The sequence below is a fragment of the Haemaphysalis longicornis genome, unplaced genomic scaffold (assembly GCF_048455015.1).
Source record: "Haemaphysalis longicornis isolate Haplotype H1 unplaced genomic scaffold, Haemaphysalis longicornis Haplotype H1 scaffold_1, whole genome shotgun sequence".
NCBI lineage: Eukaryota > Metazoa > Arthropoda > Arachnida > Ixodida > Ixodidae > Haemaphysalis > Haemaphysalis longicornis.
Genome location: NW_027526203.1, coordinates 397,173,460 through 397,195,290, shown reverse-complemented (window position 1 = coordinate 397,195,290; position 21,831 = coordinate 397,173,460). Strand labels below are relative to the sequence as shown.

At 48.1% G+C, this 21,831-nt stretch overlaps 1 protein-coding gene across 1 annotated transcript in view; it reads right to left on the bottom strand.

The window, feature by feature from the left end:
• Nucleotides 1-21,831, bottom strand: part of LOC144155351 (RING finger and SPRY domain-containing protein 1-like) — a 77,307-nt gene that overhangs the window by 37,827 nt on the left and 17,649 nt on the right. The window contains exons 5-9 of the mRNA XM_077686722.1: nucleotides 21,324-21,382; nucleotides 16,144-16,213; nucleotides 10,826-10,966; nucleotides 9,470-9,480; nucleotides 6,286-6,390 (exon numbers count right to left, since the gene is read on the bottom strand). Coding sequence (XP_077542848.1) covers nucleotides 6,286-6,390; nucleotides 9,470-9,480; nucleotides 10,826-10,966; nucleotides 16,144-16,213; nucleotides 21,324-21,382 — 386 coding nt within the window. The remainder of the gene's footprint in view (nucleotides 1-6,285; nucleotides 6,391-9,469; nucleotides 9,481-10,825; nucleotides 10,967-16,143; nucleotides 16,214-21,323; nucleotides 21,383-21,831) is intronic.

The following is a 21,831-nucleotide window of genomic DNA, read 5'->3' as shown; positions in this document are numbered from 1 at the left end:
CGGGGGCTCTAGCGGCTTCGTCTGGCTAGCCTCGCCGTCCAAAGTTTCCCGCGAAACCTCGCTATCTCGCGCACTGTGCGCGATCCTGTTGGGAGCCGTCTCTGAGGCCTCCTCCGATTCTGAGCGTTCTGCCGAGATCGTTGAACCCGAGACCGACACATGAACGCGATCAGCGGACCCGCACGGCCCCCTATCGGACGTCTCAGAAAGTGCGTTATCTACTTCAGGTACGCCATTGCTCTCCGAGACGGCGGTACAGTCTCTGTCAACTTCATTCGCTACGAGCTCACCGGAGTTCTCTGTCGGCCCTGTCGGCAGCGCTTCGACCTTGAGCTCGTTTTCGCGTAACGGCTGATCGGAAAACGGTGGCAACGTACTCTCCGTGTCGCCCGGCTGCGTTTCTCCACCGAAGGGTTTCACGCAACCCGCCTCAGCCGCTGGCGGTTCGACTAACCTACCGCGAGAGTTTTCGTTCGGCTCGCAGTTCGAGCTACGTTGCTCGGCGTCCTTTCGCGTCTCGCTCGCTGGGGAAGAGTCAACATTCTCCGAGAGCTTCCCCGCTTGCGAACTCGTAAGTGCCTTGCACTGGCCACTGCTCGCGGACTCTGCGCGTGTTTCGAAATCTTTATTTCGAAGCGGCGTCTCTGCCTCCGCGCCGTTCTCGCTCTCTTGGCTCGCTTCTCTGGCGAAGAATACGAGTGCGGTCGCTTCGCCTTTGCCCTGCGACGCTCCGTCTTCCAGCCCTGACCTCTCAACAACGAACGGCGGCCGTTGGTCCTGACTTCTCGGACCGCTCGCCTGTACCGTTGGACAAGTCACGCTAGGCGCCGGCGAACCCTGCCGGAACTCCGACTCTAGCCTCATCAACTCGAGCTGCCTTTCGGCTTCCCGTTTCTGCCTTTCAGCTTCCTCCCTCCGTTCCTGCCTTTCCGCTTCCTCGCGCTCGCGGCGCTCTTCTTCTTCGGCCTCCTCGCGCTCGCGGCGCTCTCTCTCTTCGGCCTCCTCGCGCTCGCGGCGCTCTTTCTCTTCGGCCTCCTCGCGCTCACGGCGCTCTTCGATATCAGCCCTGGCCTCATTGACTTCCTCAGCCGTTACGTTCTCCTTCCGCATGATCTCAAGGATCGCATGCTTCCGTTTCGCACGGCCTAAGTCAAGGCCCAGCTCCTCGCAAATTTCGATGAGTTCCTTCACTTTAAGGTCCTCCATCGTTTGCACTGACCTCTTGCTGCTTACCCGCGTTAGAATTCCCTTGCCGTTCCTGTACTATCGAGCTACTAGTAAGACACGCGCAAGCAATTCTCTACGCTCCTTTGTTTACCTCTCGGCACTAGCTTTGGTTTCAAAACACTTTCTCTAGCTTGAAACACTCAAAGCTATACACAGTGCTTCACCCAGCCCTTCTCTAAACTACCATAACCTGTGCTAGAGAAGTCTGGTGAACTGAGAGAAAACGTCGAGCGCTTACCACACTAGGTAGTAGCCGTTGCCGGTCGATCCCGCAGCTGCCATCCACTGTTGGGAATGACTATCCCACCGCTGCCACCACTGTTGGGAATGACTATCCCACCGCTGGCACCACTGTTGGGAATGACTATCCCAGGGCGGTCGCCAAGGTTGTGACTCGCCTTCCTGCTCGTCACCGAGGTTGGGAATCAGCCATCCCGACGCTGTCTCCGCTGTTGCGACTGGCCACCCGAGCGCAGTCACCGGTGTAGCGATGTTGCCTTGCTCCGTCCGCTATCGACGCGGCGCAGAGCCGAGCGAAGAAGTTCTCGAGCCGACGAAAACTTGAAGTAACATTTATATACAGTATGTACAGGGTAAGCAAACGTTACATAACTCGCACAGAGGCGACAGCACCCCTTTCACTCGGTGCTTCCGAAGAGACTGGTGCCGGAGAGAAGCCACCGAGGAATGCCGACGATGAGAGCCTCCGGGCTTCTTTTATAGCCTGGGAGTTCGTTGTGGCCCCAAGAAGTTCGAAATGCTCCAATCAGGGCTCTCGCTGCCTGAAGTTTGAATTCCGACGAATGGTAGCGAAGCGGTGAGTCAGCTGCGCCGCCAATGGGGAAAGGGAGAGCGATGCCGCCGCCGTCTCCGTGACCTCGCCTCCGGGCGTAGCGACATGCCCTTGTTTGGGTCGTTCTCCGCTGAGGCAGGGCTCGCAAGCTTGGACGTTCCCTGTCTTCCCTATAGGCGGCGTAAAAATCGACGCCCCACGTGACCAACCTTGACCAACCTAAAGCGCTGTTTTCGACCATCAAGCCCACCAGACGGCGCAGGCAAAATGTTACTTTTGGTATAGAATACAAAACATTCATTCCGTGACTCAAAGAGCCCACACAGTTCGCTTACAATGTGTTATTTAAAAATACTATTAACAAGTTCCGCATCAAACATCCGTTGAGCAAAAATGTACGCAACTTTTTACGAACAGCCGACTGGTGCACCACCTTGTTTCTGAATTCGCAACCACAAAGCCGCCAATTCAAATTGAAACCGCTGCAACGGCCGACCGTTTCAATGTGCGCGGAGCACCGGTTTCGTGACTGTTATTGCTGTTATGTGCTTTTGCGTCCATCCGTTGTTGAGAGGACTGGCAAAACACGAGAATTGAGTGCTTGTGGAATGACAAATGTGGGAAATTCCGCATCGGAAGGCAGCTGTCGAGGCCAGAATATTCGATTCTTCAAACAGAAGGTGAGTGTTATGCACTCCGCTAGAAAGACGGTGCAAAGGAAACCGTTGTCGCCGTCAATACTTCATTTGTGCCCTTCATTCGAAATCTTAGCGCAAGTGAACGAGTTGTTATGGCAAAAAAAAATGTTGTCACGAAAGCGACGTACAATTGCAGCGATCGAAATGAAATGATGTCCTGGCCTCTGTAAACTTGCGGATGTCAATAAACGATTTGTTCTCACTTGCTGCTCACTGTGGTCTGTGCCAGTCGAGGCCATCTGGTCACCTGGCGTAACATCACTTCACTAGCGCGGCGCAAGTAAACACGCGACCAGCGTGCCAGCCAGGAGCCAGCAGCAGGAGCAGCCACGGCCGGACTCGACGCCCCTTTCGCGCGCGGGAGGAGGAGAGTCGAGTCCGGCCGTGGAGCAGCGAGCCGGCGGCCGCCGTGCGAGGGCAGCCATGTTATTAAGGAGCTCAAGCGGCCTGTGCAAAAAGCATCCGCCATGTTTACAAAGCCGTGTTTACAGCGCCATCAAGCGGGCGTACTGGGTAGTTCACGACGCCGCCACTACGCTTTTTCTGGCACTACAGGCAAAGCTAGACCTTTGCTTCTCTAAAATCCTCCCTGTTCTGTGGCTGAGGGATTCAGCCGCGCCGCAGCGTTTCGAGATGCAGGAGTCGGCCGCGCCGCAGCGACAAAGGGAGAGGCGTGACTCAGCCTCGCTGTCGGCGCGTCGCCTCGTGCAACGCCTTTGGGCCAGGCGCTCTGGCACAACAGTACGTACGCACATGCCACGTCTGCCAAGAGCGCAAACCGCGAGGCGGTAAGGCGCCAGGCTTGCTTCAGCCTATCGTGAGCACAAAGCCGTGGGAGGTCCTGGCGTGCGATCTGATGGGCCCGCTGCCGCGCAGCAAGAGAGGGTACAAGTTTGTACTCGTGGTGACATGCCACTTCAGTGGGATCGCTGAACTCTATCCGCTGCGCAAAGCGACAGCACAGGAGGTCCTGCAAAAGCTGTCCGAGGTGTTTTGTCGCTACGGATTTCCGGAGCGGCTGATTACCGACAACGCCACGTATTTCACATCAAGGTTGTTTCGTGAAGCGTGCGCGGCCATGGGTGTCAGGCAGCAAACAACATCGTGCTATCACCCCCAGTCTAACGTGACGGAGCGCCGAAATCGAGACATAAAGCCACTGCTTGGGGCATATGCCCGGCGGCAACAAGACTGGGATGAGCACTTGAGCTCGATCTCCTTCGCTCTGCGCACAAGCGTGAATCGGTGCACGGGCTTCACGCCCGCATTCCTGATGTTCGGCAGGGAGCTGAACACACCGACGGACACGGTTCTGGCCAGGAGGTCGACCGCAGTCCCCGCGAAAGCAGCAGATGCGGCTTACGCGCGGCGCTTGCGCGAGCGTTTGGCAGAAGCCATCAAGGAGGCGAACCGCAGCCGCGGTAAGGCCAGGGTCGACCAAAAGGCGGCTTACGACCGAGCTCATCGAGACGTGGCGTACCAAGTGGGCGACACTGTCTTGAAACGTAACCACGCGCTGAGCGATGCCAGCGCAGGGTTCGCGGCCGGTCTCGCACCCAAGTGGGTAGGACCGTTCGTAGTCGCCGAGAAGATCTCGCGGCTGAATTACAAGCTGAAAGACCCGAGGTCTGGTCGAATCAGCGGCCCCATTCACGTGGGCGAGCTGAAGCAGTACTTTCAAAGAGGAGAAACTGCCGACGCTCCCACTTCGGACTCGCGAGGTCGCGAGCTAGAGGGAGGTGCGGAAGGAAGGTTCCCGACGCACCGCTACAACACCCGCAACCGGCGAGATCGCTGACCGGGTCACCGCCCTCCAGCGCGCAAAGTTGTGCACAGGAAAGGTTGCCAGAGGAAGCTCCTCGCGGCGCGCCAACGAAACGCGCAGCCTACGCCGTGAGGTCCGGCAATGGGTTGCACGGGGTGACTCCAGAGGGCGCCAGCCGGCAGGAAGCCACTGCTGACGCTCCCACTTCGGGCTCGCGAGGTCGCGATCTAAAGGGAGGAGGTGCGGAGGGAAGGTTCCCGACGCAACGCCCCACATCCGCGATCGGCGAGGTCGCTGACCAGGTGGGCCACCGTCTCCGGAGGGTTCAAGCCCGCACGCCCAGGGTTCGAGCGACCCTCCAACCACGACGCCACCACGCCAGGCCTGCAGCGAGCCAGCCGGGCCAGCCGCCACCCCAGGGATGAACGAGAGCCCAGCTGTATGCGAAAACGACCCCGCAGCCCGTACAGCGAGTGAGCTGCGCGGCGGGCCGGCTCTTGCGGTCAGCTGATCGCGCCCCCTTCTCCATGGTGGCGGAGGCGCTCGCCCGAGGTGCGACGAGCGGAAGCCATCGCCGAGCGCTGGGCTAACTGGCCACCTGGGAGGCAGCACTACGAACGCGGCCTCCAGCCCGGGTCCGGGCATCGAGGTGGTCACGGCTGAACCCGCAAGCAGCGGAAGCCGCCGGCGGTGCGGCAGGCAAGCGCCCCGTCGGCGCGGGGCGAACCGCTGCGGGAAGTGACCGCCTGGGAGCAGCCTACTGCCCGGGCCCTCTGCTCAACCGGCCCAGCCTACTTCTCCGGCGGGGCCTGCGGACCTCGGGCCGGCTGACGAAATCAGGCCAACCGGCAGACTGTGGCGTACTATGTGGTGATTGTGGCGAACTATGTGGTGGCAGTGCGGTGCAACGCGGACGTTGGCGCAGTTGCGCATGTTCGGGATTGGACTTTCTTGAACTTGCTCAAGGAGGTGTGCCAGGCAGCGAAACGAACGGTGAGGTCATCATTCGCCGGAGCCCTCGAGGTCGAGCGGCTTTGGTCAAAGGGGGGAGGGATGTGGGAATTGCGGAGCTCCGCCATCTTTGCTATCCCTCTCGGCCCGCCGCGGAGGCGAGAGGGGTGGTACCTCTCTCTCCGCGGTCGCGCGCTTCCCCTCCGGGAGGATGCCCGTGAGAGCGAGGGGGCGCGGCCGACCCCTCGCGTGACAGGTTTGCCCGGAAGCTCCGGCGGCCTGGTCCGAGGCGGGCGACGGAGGTACGGCCTCTTTGGACACGAACCATCATCGGGAGCGGCCGTAAGTACGACTCGCTCCTTTTTGGCCTTCCTTTGTCCGCCCTCGCGCCTGTCTCTCCCGCCCGGCTAAGGTGGTCGGCGGTGTAGAACGACGCGCCCGACGTCTCCTTTATTGCATTGCAATAAACGTCGGAGTGGGCGAATTCTGTGTCCTGTGTTCCTTGCTGTTCGCTGCCGATACGCCAAGTTGGTGATCCGCGGCGGTGTTCAGTGGAGCTAGCCTTGCGGCCGGATCTCGAGGATCGAGCTAGGCCGACGTCAGAACCCTGGTCCCCACAGCCTTTAGTCTCACATCACACATGGCACTTATAGCAAGGGCATGGACTTATGCTAGCACATTAACCAACCATACAACTCAGAAAAAAATGCTGGTAAAATCTAAACAGGCTGAAGACAAAAGATACACGCTTTTGCAGTTAGAGGCACTGATTACCGCATATTTCTGCCCCATAGACCCTTTTTACATTAAAGAAAATCCAAAATGCAGGTGTTGAGTTGTTGCTGCCTCACCACGAGACCATTTGAAGAGATCTTAAGGTACTCGCTGACATCGTTGCTGTTGAGCATGGCATTGATGTTGGTTCGGTCAGTGACCTCGTACGTGTAACGACGTCCCTGCGAAGAGACACACCACTCTGCTCAAACAAAAACCACAGCAACCACTTTCGAAACCAGCTAGAAAGCTGCCTTCACAAGTACCCAGGGGGGTCTCTCTCTGGACCGCCTAGCTCATCCCCCAGCTCAACACCCTCCACAGAAAGCTGTCCACTAGGGTGAAGGGGACAAAAGATGCACCTAAACAGGACTCTGATTCTGTGTTGTCATTCTTAGCTCATTTGTTTCACCTGCTTCGTGAAGCTGCCCGCCATGAGGGGCTTGAGGGAAAACCACTTCGTTTTATTTGCAGCAAGCTCTGATGTCACGGCCAACTGCTGCTGGGTTGACATTAGCGTGACGCTGACTTCGCACGGTCTGTGCTCCTGGAGTATTCTTAGGCCATGGCAAATTAAACCTTGAACTAATACAAACTTAGTTTTGGTCACCTTGATATCAAACAATTGTTGCATCCCCAGATATTCCCAAAGTAAACCATAGAATTTTTGGCCACTGAATTCTGGTGCAAGCGCTCCCCTTTAAACCAACTTGCACTTTGCGCCATTTTATTGCTATTCCATCAACACGACTGGGAGAAATGCAGTTGTAAAAAGCTGAAATTAATGAGTGCAAAACACCCTTTCATGCTTTCCCACTTCACTCACAAGACAGGCCCGTGGCATGTCTATTCAAAAAGTCAGGGGCACCAAGAAAGCATGTGCGAATACTGGCGTTTGCTTTCACAGCAAATTTGAAGTGCATATTTTGCAAGCAGATCCGACAATTGAAAATAGTCTTCAGAGTCTCTGGTGCCCTGATAACAAAATCGGTGCCCTGATAAAAGCTAAACGCTGATTCAGTAAGGGCGGCATACCCTTTTTTTGTAGCAGTGGTGCATGACGAGGAAGCCCACTTTCCATTCACAGGCGACACAAATTTATGTAAAAAATCAAGTTTTGTCGCATAAATGAGCTGCGACTTTATTGGAGCAATCAGGCTGCAGGAGTGCTCCACTGCGCAACAGCGAAAGCCAACACCCGATGTGTGCAAACTTTTTGCATTTCATAATTTGTTTAAAAGGTCCGACGCCTGCAAATTGTTTATACTTGACAAGTGTGACCGCAGGAGCTGCTCAGTGGCTAAGCCGTTTGCTGCTGACCACAAGAGGCCTCGATCTCTCTTCCCCACGACCGTTTTTCTGAAGTAGATGGAAATCGAGAACGTCCATGCATCGAGATTTTGATCCGCGTTTAATATCACCAGCTGGTTAAAATAAGTCTGCCGGCCTGCAACATAAACTGCGCCTCGGAGCAGAGATATAGCACGGGGCATCAATGCGCCAGTTGTTTTTTTAAATGTGTTTACACGGAAAGCAACAACAAAAAAGGCGAATCACGTTGTTTTAAAATATTACGCAAAAACTAAGTAAAACCGAATAAGTAAAAAAAAGCACCAAAACGTGGTTATTGCTCTATACTTTACTTTGCCCTGCCTTTCACAACCAAACCTGTCATCAATGCGAAGGAAGTGAGTTCCGTGGCCAGTTTTTGAGGACGGTACAGTGGACAAGTTCCGTTTTTTACAGATATAAATAACAGATATGTCAGTGAAAACTGTTAAGGTGCACACTTATACCTTTGCAAAAAACTGCAGCCCTCGACCTTGTCTTGGAAGCAGAAACAGTAATAAAGCAGATGACACGTGCAGAAAGGCAGGCCAGTACCTCACACTGTCCCATTCGCCCAGAGATCATCTTTTCTGCTTGTTCTGCAGTTTTGTCTCGTTCAGATCTGCTTTTTTTCTAAGGTGCACTTGTACTGACTGCCCAACTCGCTACATTACTTCTACTGCACTCGTTCCGGAGGGGAGTACTGCTGTGGACGAATTAAAGAGCGTCTACCCAAAAAAGCCCCATCTCATGCTCCGCGCGTCAAATTTCCCTTTCCTTTTGGTAACAGCATAATATGTTATAAGATTCTGCAATGTAGCACACAGAACGATGGCCAGGGGTCAGGCGGTGCGATGACATACTGATTGTAATGCACACATCCGGTATAGCTTTCGCAAAAGGAATTGCAGTGGTCAGAGCAATAATGCAGTGACTGAGCGTTAACTAAAGCTTACTTTTAACAAAAATGTGGCTAACAGATTCGATAAGGTGAAAGCTAACAAATTATTCAGGGTGAACAAATAATCAAATTCATTGGTAGTATTTATGTGCCTGTTGTAGGATTTCTCTATTTTGTTACAAATATAAAAAAATGTGCGCCATTGGTATTAATCGCTGGTATTTGAACGCGCCAGCACGCAGGCCTGAATTTAAGGCTTCGAGGTTAATGTGATGGGTGATTCCATAGCGACGATTGCGATTTCAACAAAAAAGGAAAGGGCAGAAACTGTCATATCTCTTGGCGGTGGCTTTATGAATAGTCGCTAGGACAACATAAAGTCTGGGCGAGAAAGTGGGTGGTAAATCGTCGCCACTTCATCTGTTTTTCTAAAATCTCGAAATTGTTTAAATTTTCTTTGCAATTGCGCCACTGCCCTTGGGGAACAGCAGCATTTTGAATTTTTGTTTGTATTTTGATTTGACTGTCGTTTCAAACTACGAAATGTTTTTTTTCCAATTTCAGTGATAATTCAATTCACCGTCACCGAAACGGTTCGCGAACCGGTTCAAGCTCCCAAACCGGTTCGCGAACTGGTTCGGTACGTGATTTTGTTGAACCAGAACTGAACCGGAATGAAATGATTTCGCCTGAACCAGAACCGTAACCGAACCGGTATTTTTTCGGTTCAACACACTGATATATATATATATATATATATATATATAAAATTGAAGTGGGACAGAAAGTACTTAACCGAAGGATGAGGATTCTAGAGACCCAAAAGAGATTGTGAGCCCATGTTTGAGAACGACCGAAAACAAGCAAGGACAAGCCCATTTAAAAAGATAACACGGATAACATGTTTGTAATACAGCAGCACTCAAGAAAGAAAAATTGTTAAAGAAAACTATTTCACGCACATATGCACCCTTACACAGCTAACAGACAAACCATGACAGTATATTTACTGCACTTAGCAGAAAACTCACCTCTAGAATGACTGGGATGACCATGGTAGTAGAAAGAGAACGACAAAAAAAAAAGCACATTATTAGGACAAAACCCAATGAAAGGGTATACAGAAATAATATACAGTATGACCCTCATATGTTTTTTTTTTTTTCAGGGACCTGCGAAATAAAACGTATAATGTGAACACGTACGGGTTGCGAGCATTAAAAATGTAACCGAATAGAAAAAGCAATTTTTTCATATTTCACAGCGTCAAAAACACACGGGACACAAGTAAGAAATAGACACCTCAGCGGTTGTGGTGTCTATTTCTTACTTGTGTCCCGTGTGTTTTTGACGCTGTGAAAGATGAACGTATTCCGACTCGCCCAAATTTCCGCCTTGATTCAAGAAAAGGCAAGAACAGAAAGAATGGTTGAATGAGATTCTGCTGTACACACCACACCCAATGTCAGGCATAATCTACTGGTAGTTACTGATGCTACAGCCACTTCCAGCTTGGGCATATCACAGCTGTGGCAGTGCTTCTGTTCTTGTTGCCAATAAATGCAGTGGCACTTGATGTGCCTATCAGTACGCCAGCCATAAACTCTGAGCCTGCTACCCAGATTAATTCAGAATGATTAAAAAGAACCAAATGTTGTCCTGTAAGCAAGCCTCGACAGAATCATAATCTTTACCCGATAATAGCCCTGCAACCTACCAGCTGATTCATTTTTTATATATAAAAAAAGCAAAACGTAAGACACTGGTTCTACTCCTAAAGCTAATATAAAACCTAGAGCAAATGCGCATAGTGAAACACAGAAGTTTACAGACCCCATCAGCCCAAAACAGCTAATCAGTAGTTGTGCGTGAAATTGTTTACTGCCCACCAAATAATCCGATGCATGCACACAAAACCTGCCGGGCTGCAATGGCTGGGAGAAATTACTGGAAACCACCATCCTTGTGGCTTGTACCCTGTTGCCCTGGGTTGCAACCCAACAGTTCTTACAGATTTCCAAAGGAGTCCAAGTTCAAAGTTAAAATAGAGGCTTAACACATCGATGCTACACCTGTCCAATTAAAGTGTGTCCAGTGGAGGGCTATGAATTAATCTGGTCCATGCGGCGTGTCGAGCTGAGAGGTGAAATCTGATTTGCTTATTAAAATAAAAAAATGCGTGATGAAGACACATGCCAGCAATTTTCTACTGCAGGGTTATTCTTTCACATGAATGCTATTGTTTTATTCTTTTGCGTGAATAAAGCAATCTGAAAAACACCATTACTTCATCTGTTATGGCAGCTTGCCGGTTCATTCTGATTGTGCCAATTACCATGCACGTTTCCCATCACGTTTCCCAAAAGTGTGCTTTACACAATACTCACAGAGGTTGTCTAAGCACCATTGGGCACAAAAGCCAACCTGACGCTCCACGAAATCCTCACTGGTGACCCAGGGCTCCATTTTCGCCAGCGGATTCTCCCGTAGGCCTGATAGGCGCCTTTCCAGTGTCACTTTGTTCTCGCCTGCATTCCATTGGTGTTACAGACAGTCAAAGGATTGTAAATTAAAATTTTAGCTTAACATAGCGCTAAAGCAACAGCTCTGACACACACACACCACAGTGGAGGCCTCCAATTCCGTTGACCGGGAGTTTTTTTCAGCACACACCTAATACCCTGCATACAAGCATATTTCGTTTCTCTGCAGTGGCCACTGCAGCCCAGTATCAAATTAGCAGACTTAGGCGCAGTGGCAAAAGGCCTTTGCCCCCATGTTACCGCAATGGGTTTATACACGACAGAATTCTTTTTTAGACGGCCTTCCACAAAGGGCTTTCGCAACCATGTCCCCTGGAGAGCGCGTAGCTCAACTAAAGTGCCTAGAATAAGCTGTGGAATGGGTACAAGGAGACAGTAGCCATCTTTAACCTAACAACCTGGCAGTTTTTCCAAATGCCGCTTAAGGCTGCACTTTCCAGAATGAAAGCAGAGGGGTCCGTCTGTACGTGAGGGTAACAAAAATTCAAGGTTTTCATGGCACCTGGTGTGGTGTCCCAGTGGCTTAACACTTTCGTGACCGCGCCTGTTCCCATCGATAGTAGGTATGCCATCGATGAATACAAATTCAAGTTTTGGCGCTTTCCCGAGCGCTTCTGGACCGCTACCACCATCCAAATGGTAAAGGAGGAAGTATTTTATCAGTTTCGCTTTTGAGTTTCGTTTTTCCGCCGTGGGGGAGATTTTTAAATGTCCTTCGCTGGCGGGGAGACAAGCTCATGTGGTTTCAGTTATGGCGTCGCCGCCGCTCGCCGATGCTTTGCGCGAACGGCGAATTTCGACGGATTCCAATGTATCTTAGCTTAAATCTGCGCATATATATCTCAGCTTGAATCTGTGCATGATGGCAGCACAGGGTTTAAACAGGGTAGATAGGTTTGGGAGCAGTCCTGGGAGCAGGCAAAAGTGCCTTTTGTAGCAGGATTGGAGCAGCCAGAAACGCCTTTGGAAGCAGGTTTGCAGCAGCCAGAAATGCCATTCTAAACAGATATAATACCATTTCGCAGCCTTATGGTGCATCCCTAACCTCCCTACAGGTCACTGTGCCAGCACCTGCTAATTATGATTTATCTATCTACTATATCAGGCTTCCACCATGCACTATAGCCTACTCTGAACCAGGAACGCAGTTCCTGAACTATATCTGGAGGTTTCCAACATGAGGCGTATCTCCCTTTGGCCCCAGCGAGCGCGCCATGCTATCACCGTTGGAAGGCCCACGCGCAGAGTCGAAAGGGATCAGATAACAGGCCTTGCTTCATGCCCGGTTTAAACGTACTACCGCAAAATTTCGAAAAACAAAGTGTTTGCTTGCATTTTTTTCTACTGAACAGCTGTTTCAGTGCATGCAGACATCAACATGGCTTTCCCATCGCTCGTCTCGGGATCGCGAGAGTCAATGAACTTACTCCGTGGACTACGCAACTAGAGCGTATTAGAAGGCATGACTAATCTTGGACCATCCTCCACTAAGCAAAGCTAACCCCTAAGTTCACAGGTGAAAATGAACAATTACCACCGAATTAACCAGCTAGGGCAAGGCGTCGAAGATCCTTTGCCCTAGTTCAATAAATGCAGCTACGGAAAGTTGCGGGCAGCAAAGCTAGGATCGCCAAATATGGGAGACTAAATTGATGTTCACCTCCAATAAATTACAACCTTTCATGTTAATATCATGCTACCTATTTGCGATGAGACACAAAAACATATTGCTTTTGGTCACTGTTCCTTGATTGTAGCGCAGTGGCCAGCCTAAGCCAAAGCGAACTTCCATTGCCACTCATAGCTTTGATGAAACCGAAACCAAAACCGCCTTGATGAAACTGAAAACACGATGTTTCAGCCATGTTTTTGGGCATGGGGCTTCATAGCTGTCATATCTCGCAGCTCAATTCTGGCGCTGAGGCGCAGGACGGCGCTGATAAATGAGTTTGGTGCCACAGGGGCGGTTCGGCGCAGGTAAACAAGTTTGGCGCTCAATATCGCAAATGGCGCAGGTGTTCCACCCCTGGCAGCAGCATAGACACGGAAGACGACTTCGATTCGTCAGACCTTTAGTACGGACAGCGAAAGTGCGTCAAGCCGCCCTGGAGAAATCGCCAGGTATGCGCCAGAGAGTTTCGCTTTCTTCTCCAGTCGCTCTCTATAGCAGGTGTGAGTTGTAAACAGATGCAGCATTGTTCGAAAGGCTAGAGCTCTAACCTGCAGGGTGCTTACTTTATTTACAGGGTGCTTACTTTACTGTGGCGCCGCGCGCACGGAGAGTCGAGTTTTCTCCCCGAAGATGGCCCAGAGTTGACCTTGGCAGAGCGCTCCGGAGAAGCACGCGGCTGTTCGTGTTTACATTTATATTTGTATGTAAATAACTTTTGTACTTGTGCTAATCATATTTGCAGCATTATTCTATAAGCCTTTTACGTTCAAAGCGCATATTTCAAATTGTTTTTATGTCTACCGTGTGCAAAGTAGCATTGAGGTTATCACAATTTTTTTCTTTTTGTTTCCTTTTTTTGTTTTCACAATTTGTTGATAAAATTCGTAATAAATCAGTTGTTTTAAATTATTACTGTTGGAAAGCCCCATTCTTCCTCTATCATTTCATAACTGCATCCATCATTTTCTGTGGCAAGTAAAAAAAAAAAAAAAGAAGAAAACTTCTTGGACTACCCAAAAACGACCGATTTTTCCGCAGTCACGAAAGCGTTAAGGCAATGTGCTGATGAGCCCATGAATGCAAGTTTGATTCTGGCCGCAACGGCCATTTTTCTGATGATGGGGAAAAAACTGTGTTGAGATAGCAGGGCATGTTAAAGATCCCCATGTGGTCGAAATTAATCTGGATCCCTACACTACAGCAAGCCTCAAAGTTCAGGTACACCTAGCTTCGTTGTGTAACTAAGCTTGCCAGCCACCACAAAAACAGTGTCCAGCTGGGCTGGCATGCTGTTGCAACTTACAATGTGGCTACCCAGCAACACCAAGTAACATAAAAAAAATGTATATTATGTGCAGAACACTAGTTTTCATTGTTTATTTTTGCACTCCCCCACCATGGCTGCAAAGCAATTAGCTGTTATCTGATCAGAAACAACCAGGGGGGTGAGAGGTACATTGCGCAGAAGCAGCTTCGCAGTTAGGACCTAAACAAGGGGGACCTGATATACAAAAAGATAACAACAACAACAGAAAAATGGACGATTCTGCATCACGCGCTTTAGGGGTTGGCCATGTTTCTACAAGCTACAGAAAGCAAGGCTTGGTGCAGGTTTGGCGCAAGTTAGGATGTAGCACATTGCGCTTTTTGGTGCAGTTTAGTGAACTGGCTTAGCATCACATCACTCGGAACCACGTTTTCAGAAAAATAAAAGCAGCGTTTTTACATTTTCAATAATCGTTAAGGCTGAAACAGTGTTTACAGAGCAAGATTAGATTTCCTTGCATTTTTTCACCACATGCTTCTACCTAAAACAAACTTTTAAGAATTAAAGTAGGGTACCAAGTTAGGCTGCTGCTGAACCAACATGGCCCATGGCTTTTTGTTACACCTAACAATGTCAAGCTAGGCTTCTTGCTCCAATAACCAGAGCTGCCACATACAAGTTCACACCATAATATATATATATATATATATATATATATATATATATATATATATATATATATATATATATATACACAGTTGAACCTCGTTATAAGAGACACTGATGTAAGAGACAAATGGGTATAAGAGACACTATTCACCCACATGGTTGGCTGCCCTATCTCTCCCATTAAATCGACCTCTTTTATAACAGACATCAGATGTAGAAGATTGGTTATAAGGGACAAGTCATCCTTGAAGTTTAATCAATAATCTCGCTTGTAACAGACATTTTAACTTCAGACGCAGTGCCACCAGTCACTAATTGCAGTTGCTTCCATCCTGGAAGCACAGGTGGACGACAGACACCTGCAGTCGCTATTTATTATAACTTCAGCAAACACAAAGTGGTTCAGTCAGCTATGAAATGACAATGAGAAGCCCTGCCAATGAAAATGCAACTTACAGAAGTGGTTGAAGCTTACTGCCGTCCATTGAATGGAGCGCGATCGCACATGCAAGCTCTCCCACTCGCGTAGCTCCCAATCAAGAAGCACTGCAGATGTTGAGTCCTGCAAGCGTAATGAATAGCCTGAGCACACAGCGGAAGAAGCTGTGCGCTCTGGCTATTGATCAGGCTTGTGAACTCAACATCTACAATTCATCTTCCACAAACAAGGAAAGGAAAAAAAGCTTGTAGAATTGGTTGTAAAAAACAGTGTAAATACAGTCATGAAGCAAACAAAGTTTCATAAATGCTTGGGCCAAACATTAATTAGAATGAATCTTTTTCAACATGCTGTAGCGTTCTTTTGAGCTTATTTTAGTCATACGGTGCCCACATTGAACTATGGGATGATCAGTTGGTAAAAACATGGCACCCTGCTTATAAGAGACATCTTATATAAGAGACAGAAACTGCTCCCCGGTACGTGTCTCTTATAAAGGGGTTCAACTGTATATATATATATATCAATTTTTTTTTTCTCTAGTGAACTGATATGTGATAGCTTCAGTTCTGTGGTGCCTATGGCATTGTGCATTGGGCAAGGCAAAGCAACAAAACATTTTGGGACAACAAGACAAATGGAGCAACCTTCTGATGGTAAAATGATTTCCTTTTTGCCCCCTGACCTCTCAAACTAAAACATGAAAATGTATGCAATTTGAGTAAGATGAACATTCTGCTAGTACAAGCAGCGACAGATTTGAATGCAGTAGGGGGGGCAGAAAGGAAAAGCACTTTTCCCTTCGGAAGATGTCCTAAACTTCCGCAGAGCACAAGTAACAACGAGGCAACCATACTTCCCTCTTGCTTCTCAATTAAAAAAACTCTAGCAAAGTGTCAGCAAAAGCAAATGAGAGAGTTAATCAGTCATGCAAAATTGGAACAACTGCAAGGAAAATAAACCTGATTGCGGGAAAAGGCCTATCCCGTAAGATAGGTTTGCAGCAAGGACGAAGCACTCTTTATATAAATAGGGCTGTTTGTATTCACTTTGAAGTCCCTCTCGGTGAAATGCACACAAAAAAACAACTGGAAGCACAGACACACATTCCTTACTTGTTTGAGCAAATTTTTCCAAGGCAATTAGTGAGAATAGAATCACCAACGTGTTGCATGTGACAGGATCCTGCATGAGCAAAAAAGAAAAAAAAAGTTAATGACGTATTTAATTTCCAAGCCAGAAACGACGTTTACTGTAGGGCAACAAAAGGCATGTGTGCAAGCAGAAAGCCCTGCACAAACATGTGGCCTGCTGAAAGGCTCTCATGCAGCCCACATGCCAGCTCTGAACAAAGAGAAGTTTCAGTGCTGTGGGGGGTCGCTACTGGAGAGAGCCATTCCTGGCTCTCCACTAGATGCACATGCCGGGGAAACTGGAGAGAAAGCACTTTCCAATCCCTTTATCAGGGGTAAAGTTTACAGTGCGCAGCCCATGCAAGGAATTTTTGTGGTTAATTTATACACATTTCTTGAGAGAAGTGCACGCAAAGGCACTGTTTCCACTGCAACATTCTCCTCTGCAATTTTGTGATGCCAATGGACCTCTCCCTGTATGTAAACACCGTGACGTCACGAAGCGCACGCGCGCGACTGGTGGCGCCTGCTGGCGGCCGCGAAATGCAGCGGTGGTTGGCAGAACGCACTTGCGCTGACAGCCCGGCCTGGCCGCGCAGCGCTCGAAAGAAACGATGTGCCATTGGTTTGGCCCTTTGCTTGCCGCATACAGTACAGGGGTAGAGGGGGGGGGAAGGGGGGTGGGGCTAGCTATACTAGGTGCGGCCGTCGCCCCTCCATGTAGTTTTCTGCACCTACAACCTCCGCAACACTTTCTTGTGTACAGTACGGTCAATTGATCAGTGCGCGACAGAACAGCCTAAACGAGCCATTCTGGAGGTTGGTGCTGTCGCGACGCATTCCAAAAATGGTTTTTTTAAGATGCTTTGTGTTCTGCTACATACCAAGGAAAGCTCATTTACTGTTTTTTTCGAGGTCCGCTTAAAGCTGAGCACAGTGCCTCAGGCAGCGTATACGCTCCGTTCTTGGCCTCTTTGCATCGCCCGACGACAGTGGCGTACGCACGATTTCATGTCGAGGGGGAAAGGATTAAAAAGTAAAATAAGCAGCAATGTAACAAAGTAACAAACGTAACAACGTAACAAGAGCAAAAGCCAAAAATTATTCCAATACAAATATCGATCATGTCTTGCTCTACGTAAGTGACCGATTGTTTTGTTAGCTGTTTCCCCAGTGAAATCGCGAAATGGTTCATTGTCATTGTGAGAGTACACATAGCAGCCATATATGGTTAGCGCATATAGCTTGCGACAGTGGCACTGAAATAATTAGCGGTAGTCATTATTTCATGATATATAAAGTTAGTGGACTTGTACGCCCGCTGCATACGTCAGCGTCGGGAGACCGCAACAAAAAATTACATTCACTGAGTCCGTTCGCTTGGGGCAAACTGATTTTTTTAGTTTTTCGAGACGCGTGAGCGGCCCATTTCACGGTGAAGGCACAATGCTACACGCGAGCATGGCAAGTATCTGTTTAGCCGCATCCTTAAGGCATAATATAATTGATCAGGGTAAAAATTTATTGCACTTACAAGCAATAAATTTCGTTCTTGAACAAATCCTTCCACACGACCAAACTTGTCGTGGTCGATCTGGCGGCAGGCATAGGGCTATCGTGGATCGCTCTTCGAAACATTTATTTCGCGTCGCCTGAGCAGATTAGCAATTCATTGTCTTTTTAATACAGTACTCGACCTCGTCAAAACAAGACAATATTTAGCAGCAAGAAAATTCCCCCCCCCCCCCCCCCCCCTTTCCCCTATTTCATTGGACCAAATTTCTGCTGGTGCTGCGTGATAGCAGATGGTTGACAAACAGCATTGTTTCTTGGCACTAATCAGCGTGGACTGCCAATGTAGACGACGGCGCTTTGAAGAACAGCAGAAGTTCGAGAATGGGAAATGTTGCTATGAGTAAGAGCAGACCATGTCTCTACTTTGGCTGCCAGCCACTTCAGCGCATTGCGCGCATCCACAATACCCGCCGAATTTACCTCTTTGGGGACGCGAAAGAGTCTGATGCCATAGATTTTGCTCGCACAATTTGCGTAGCCGAGAGCATAGCTGCCCACTGGCATCAGAAAAGCCAACACATGAACAAAAATTCCATTTTTGCCACGTCTAATGTAGCCTCACTGCATATGCGCCGCGCGCAGGTCTGCATGCTTTGCCAACCACCCTCTCGCCGTGACGTCACGGCCGCCGGGTGACGTGGGTACGGGAGAGGTCCATCGTGATCACACATTCGCAAGTCCGCACGGCTGCCTTCTGCAAACTGTGAGCACGGTTATAAATTGTGCCTGCACACATAAACACCAATTTTTACTCGAAATAGCTTCCTTTTACGTAAAAAACAGCATGGAAAAAAAAGGAAAAGAAAGATGGAAAAAGTGAAGCGCTGAATGGCTGACAATTTATCCAGTGGAATATTAAGCACATCCTGAGCAAAAAAAAAATATATATATATTTTTGAGAGCATGCAAATTAGACTGGAAGAAGTGCATTGTAAAATAAACGAGCATGTTCACAATTTCAATCAGGATACAATTCTTAATTGTATACTGACCAACGCAAAAAAAAAGAAACCTCAGAAAATTAGGCCACCCACCCACCTTCTCTTGATTCGCAAATCAAGAAAAAAGTGTGTGCGTGCACACACGCACGCACACACATACACGAGAGCATCATGCTTCAGTGGGCCATCATCATTCATCTTTCTGGACAGAGAGGTTGCATATCTTTGAGGTAAGGGACCCTGCCAGCAAGCTCAAACTGGTAACTCTGTACAGCTTGATTAAGCTTTGTTTTTTTAATGCCTTTTTGTTTTCTTTGTTTGGTATGTATTTTATGCTTTACCAGGTGTCAGTGAGTGCTGGAGCCCATTTTTGCATAGCTCTTTGCACTTTCATTTCTTGTAATTAGTGGCACCCTGCGGCAGTGATATAGTACCAGTTATGGTCAAAAGCCAACTGCACTGAAATTTTTCTTTGTCTAAATTTGATCCAAATAAGTAGTCTCATGCTCTTAAAATCACCATGGCGAAATCATAAGCTTTGTAAGCACAGAACACACTATAGTTCATACCACAAGCTGCATGCAGCACTGTGGAGGCTACATTGTTGTCAATAGAGGGCCCACTGATGGGCGCCTAATTCACCGTGAAGGGGTTTCGAAAGGACCTTTCAGTCTCCCCTCTCGGTAGGTGGAACTGCAAGGCCCCGGCGCCTATTTTCGCTTGCCTTCGCGGAGGCTACTGACAACAATGTAGCCTCCGCAGTGCTGCATGCAGTTTCTGATATGAACTATAGGTATCGTGGTTAAAAGTAGCTCCGTGCAGACGACGTTTGCACCTAACGAAGAATCACCGAAACAAGTTCTGAGTGGCCTGTGACGGAGGTTGGGGAACCTGTCCCATGAAGCTCGCGGTTCTCCAGCAACTTGCACGACGCTCCGCCGGGCGCAGGGACGCGTTCACCTGGGGTTTCTCTGCTACACCACTTGCCGTATCGCCGTTGCCATCACATGTTTAAAACTAACCACACATGTAGCAATATCCTCCTTTTTTTCAGTGCAATAAAAGAAATTAGAAGCCTACAAACTATTCATGCACTTGCGAACGTTCTGGAGCTAGTAAAACTTTTTTTACTTGAAAATAATGATTCTTCTAAAAAAAATAGTGCGACACGTACACTTAACATACATTCATCATTACTACTGCATCTATCACACACACAAAAAAAAGGATCTTTTATAACTTCTTGACCACTTGCACTTCAGCATCCAATATTTGCAATATTTGGGCAGGGACAACGCCGCCTCCATCCCTTAGACTTGTCCAAAATTTTGCCACCTAACTAATGTTGTTGTACACGCAGGTATAGGCATTTATGCGACTTTTGCCTCACTCACTAAGTGAATGAAAATCAGCCTTGCTCATGCTAACAAATACACCCACACAAATATCAGCCGTCGTCTTCACGAAGTGCGAATGCTAACGAAACTGCTCCTCTCCTAAACAAACTTGATTTTTTTTTCGGTTCCCAATTTACTCTTGTAGAGCGCTAGATTTATTTTACTTGAAAGGAAAATGTTTTCAACAGCACATGTCTATGGTGAAAGTAGAAAACAGTGGCAGATAGGTAACTTTTTTCGTGTTTTAGTGCATCATTTAGCTGTGGAATCTGGCTTATAGTTTCAGATCCCTCCTATATTTTGATTCTCGATGAGCAGCAAGGAGTAAAATAGTGGGCTGATATTCACAAAGCTGTTTGCACGTGATGTATAGTAAATATAGTGATTGATCTCTGCCCGCATGCGGTTTATTCCCTTTAAAGAGAGCGATGGGATAGGCGAGGCGCCGGCTAATCAAAGCTGTTTTTCGGTATCGTACGAGCAACTAGCTTTGTAAATCAGGACCTGCTTTTTTAATCGCAATGCCAAGGATATTGCTACAACGGCAGTTATTCTAATGGAAAAATACCTTTCGTGCGGCCTACTTCATTTCGATTGATAGCAACACAATGTTGGAATTGCGCCTAACTCCATTATCCTGGGCAAACGTTAGAGGGAGATAGTCTGATAACAGTGTGAAACGCAACGCTACCACGCGCATTTGAAGGCGGCTCAGAGCTGCCACCGGTTCTATCGCGACTGCTTCCATTCCATCACGTACGTCACGTCCGGCTGCAGGTAATGGCTGCCTTTTCTATTGTTTCGGTTCCGAAAACGCCAATGTCGTGAGCCATTTGTGTTGCGCGCGTTCATGTTTGAAACATAGTATTTTGCATTTCGCACTCTTTTTATGTGTACTATTAGGTGACACTATTTTTACGTTGTCAAAAATTACACCTGCCATGTATTTGGTACAACAAATGCCAGCTTGCCGTGTTTGCAGTTCTTTATAACAGCATCTAGTATGACAGCCCCTCTAAGTTGCTGATGAGATCACTAGTTTCCATGGGCACAGAATACAGTCGAGGCACAGCACATCGCCGTGGCGAAGGTCAAGCTAGCGTTAATCACTATTTTTGTACATGCGTATTTTCCTTAACAGCCACACTTTGCTTTGTTTTTGGACCCACCGTTTTCTTCTTTCGCGCCTTATCAAAATCATGCCATCCACACCAGAAACTCATCCCAAGTGCTGAACTTTATTGCTTACCAAGTTTGCAATGAGGTACTCGATTGTGTCCTCTGTCAGCAGTGCGACACTGCTTGGTCCTGTTTAAAAAAGAGAACACAATTGCAAAATCTCACTAACAAAGACTTCCTTAATTAATACGGATTCAAGATATACATTGAAAGGCTACACTACCATTTTTGCTTGATTTTGATTCCTAAAACTACTACAAATTCTGTACAATGACAAGTTGGCCTTGGCAACAGACCCTGCATTATCTATGCAGTACTCGCTCCGGGACGTAATAAGGCATGCACCCAAAGTGAGGATGAACTTTGGCAGGCAAACCTTCTTGTTTCAGAGCGTCAGCATAATTAATAAAACGTCAGGAATAATTATTTTCTCTTGTGCTCCCGGTGTTTTTAAGGAAGAAATAAAAAAATTCATAGTAGAAAATAACCTATGCTATACTTCGTAGAATACTACTGTATGTGAATTTGCACTGTTACCGTAACAGTAGATATGTTGTTTTTATTTCTTTCTATATTTG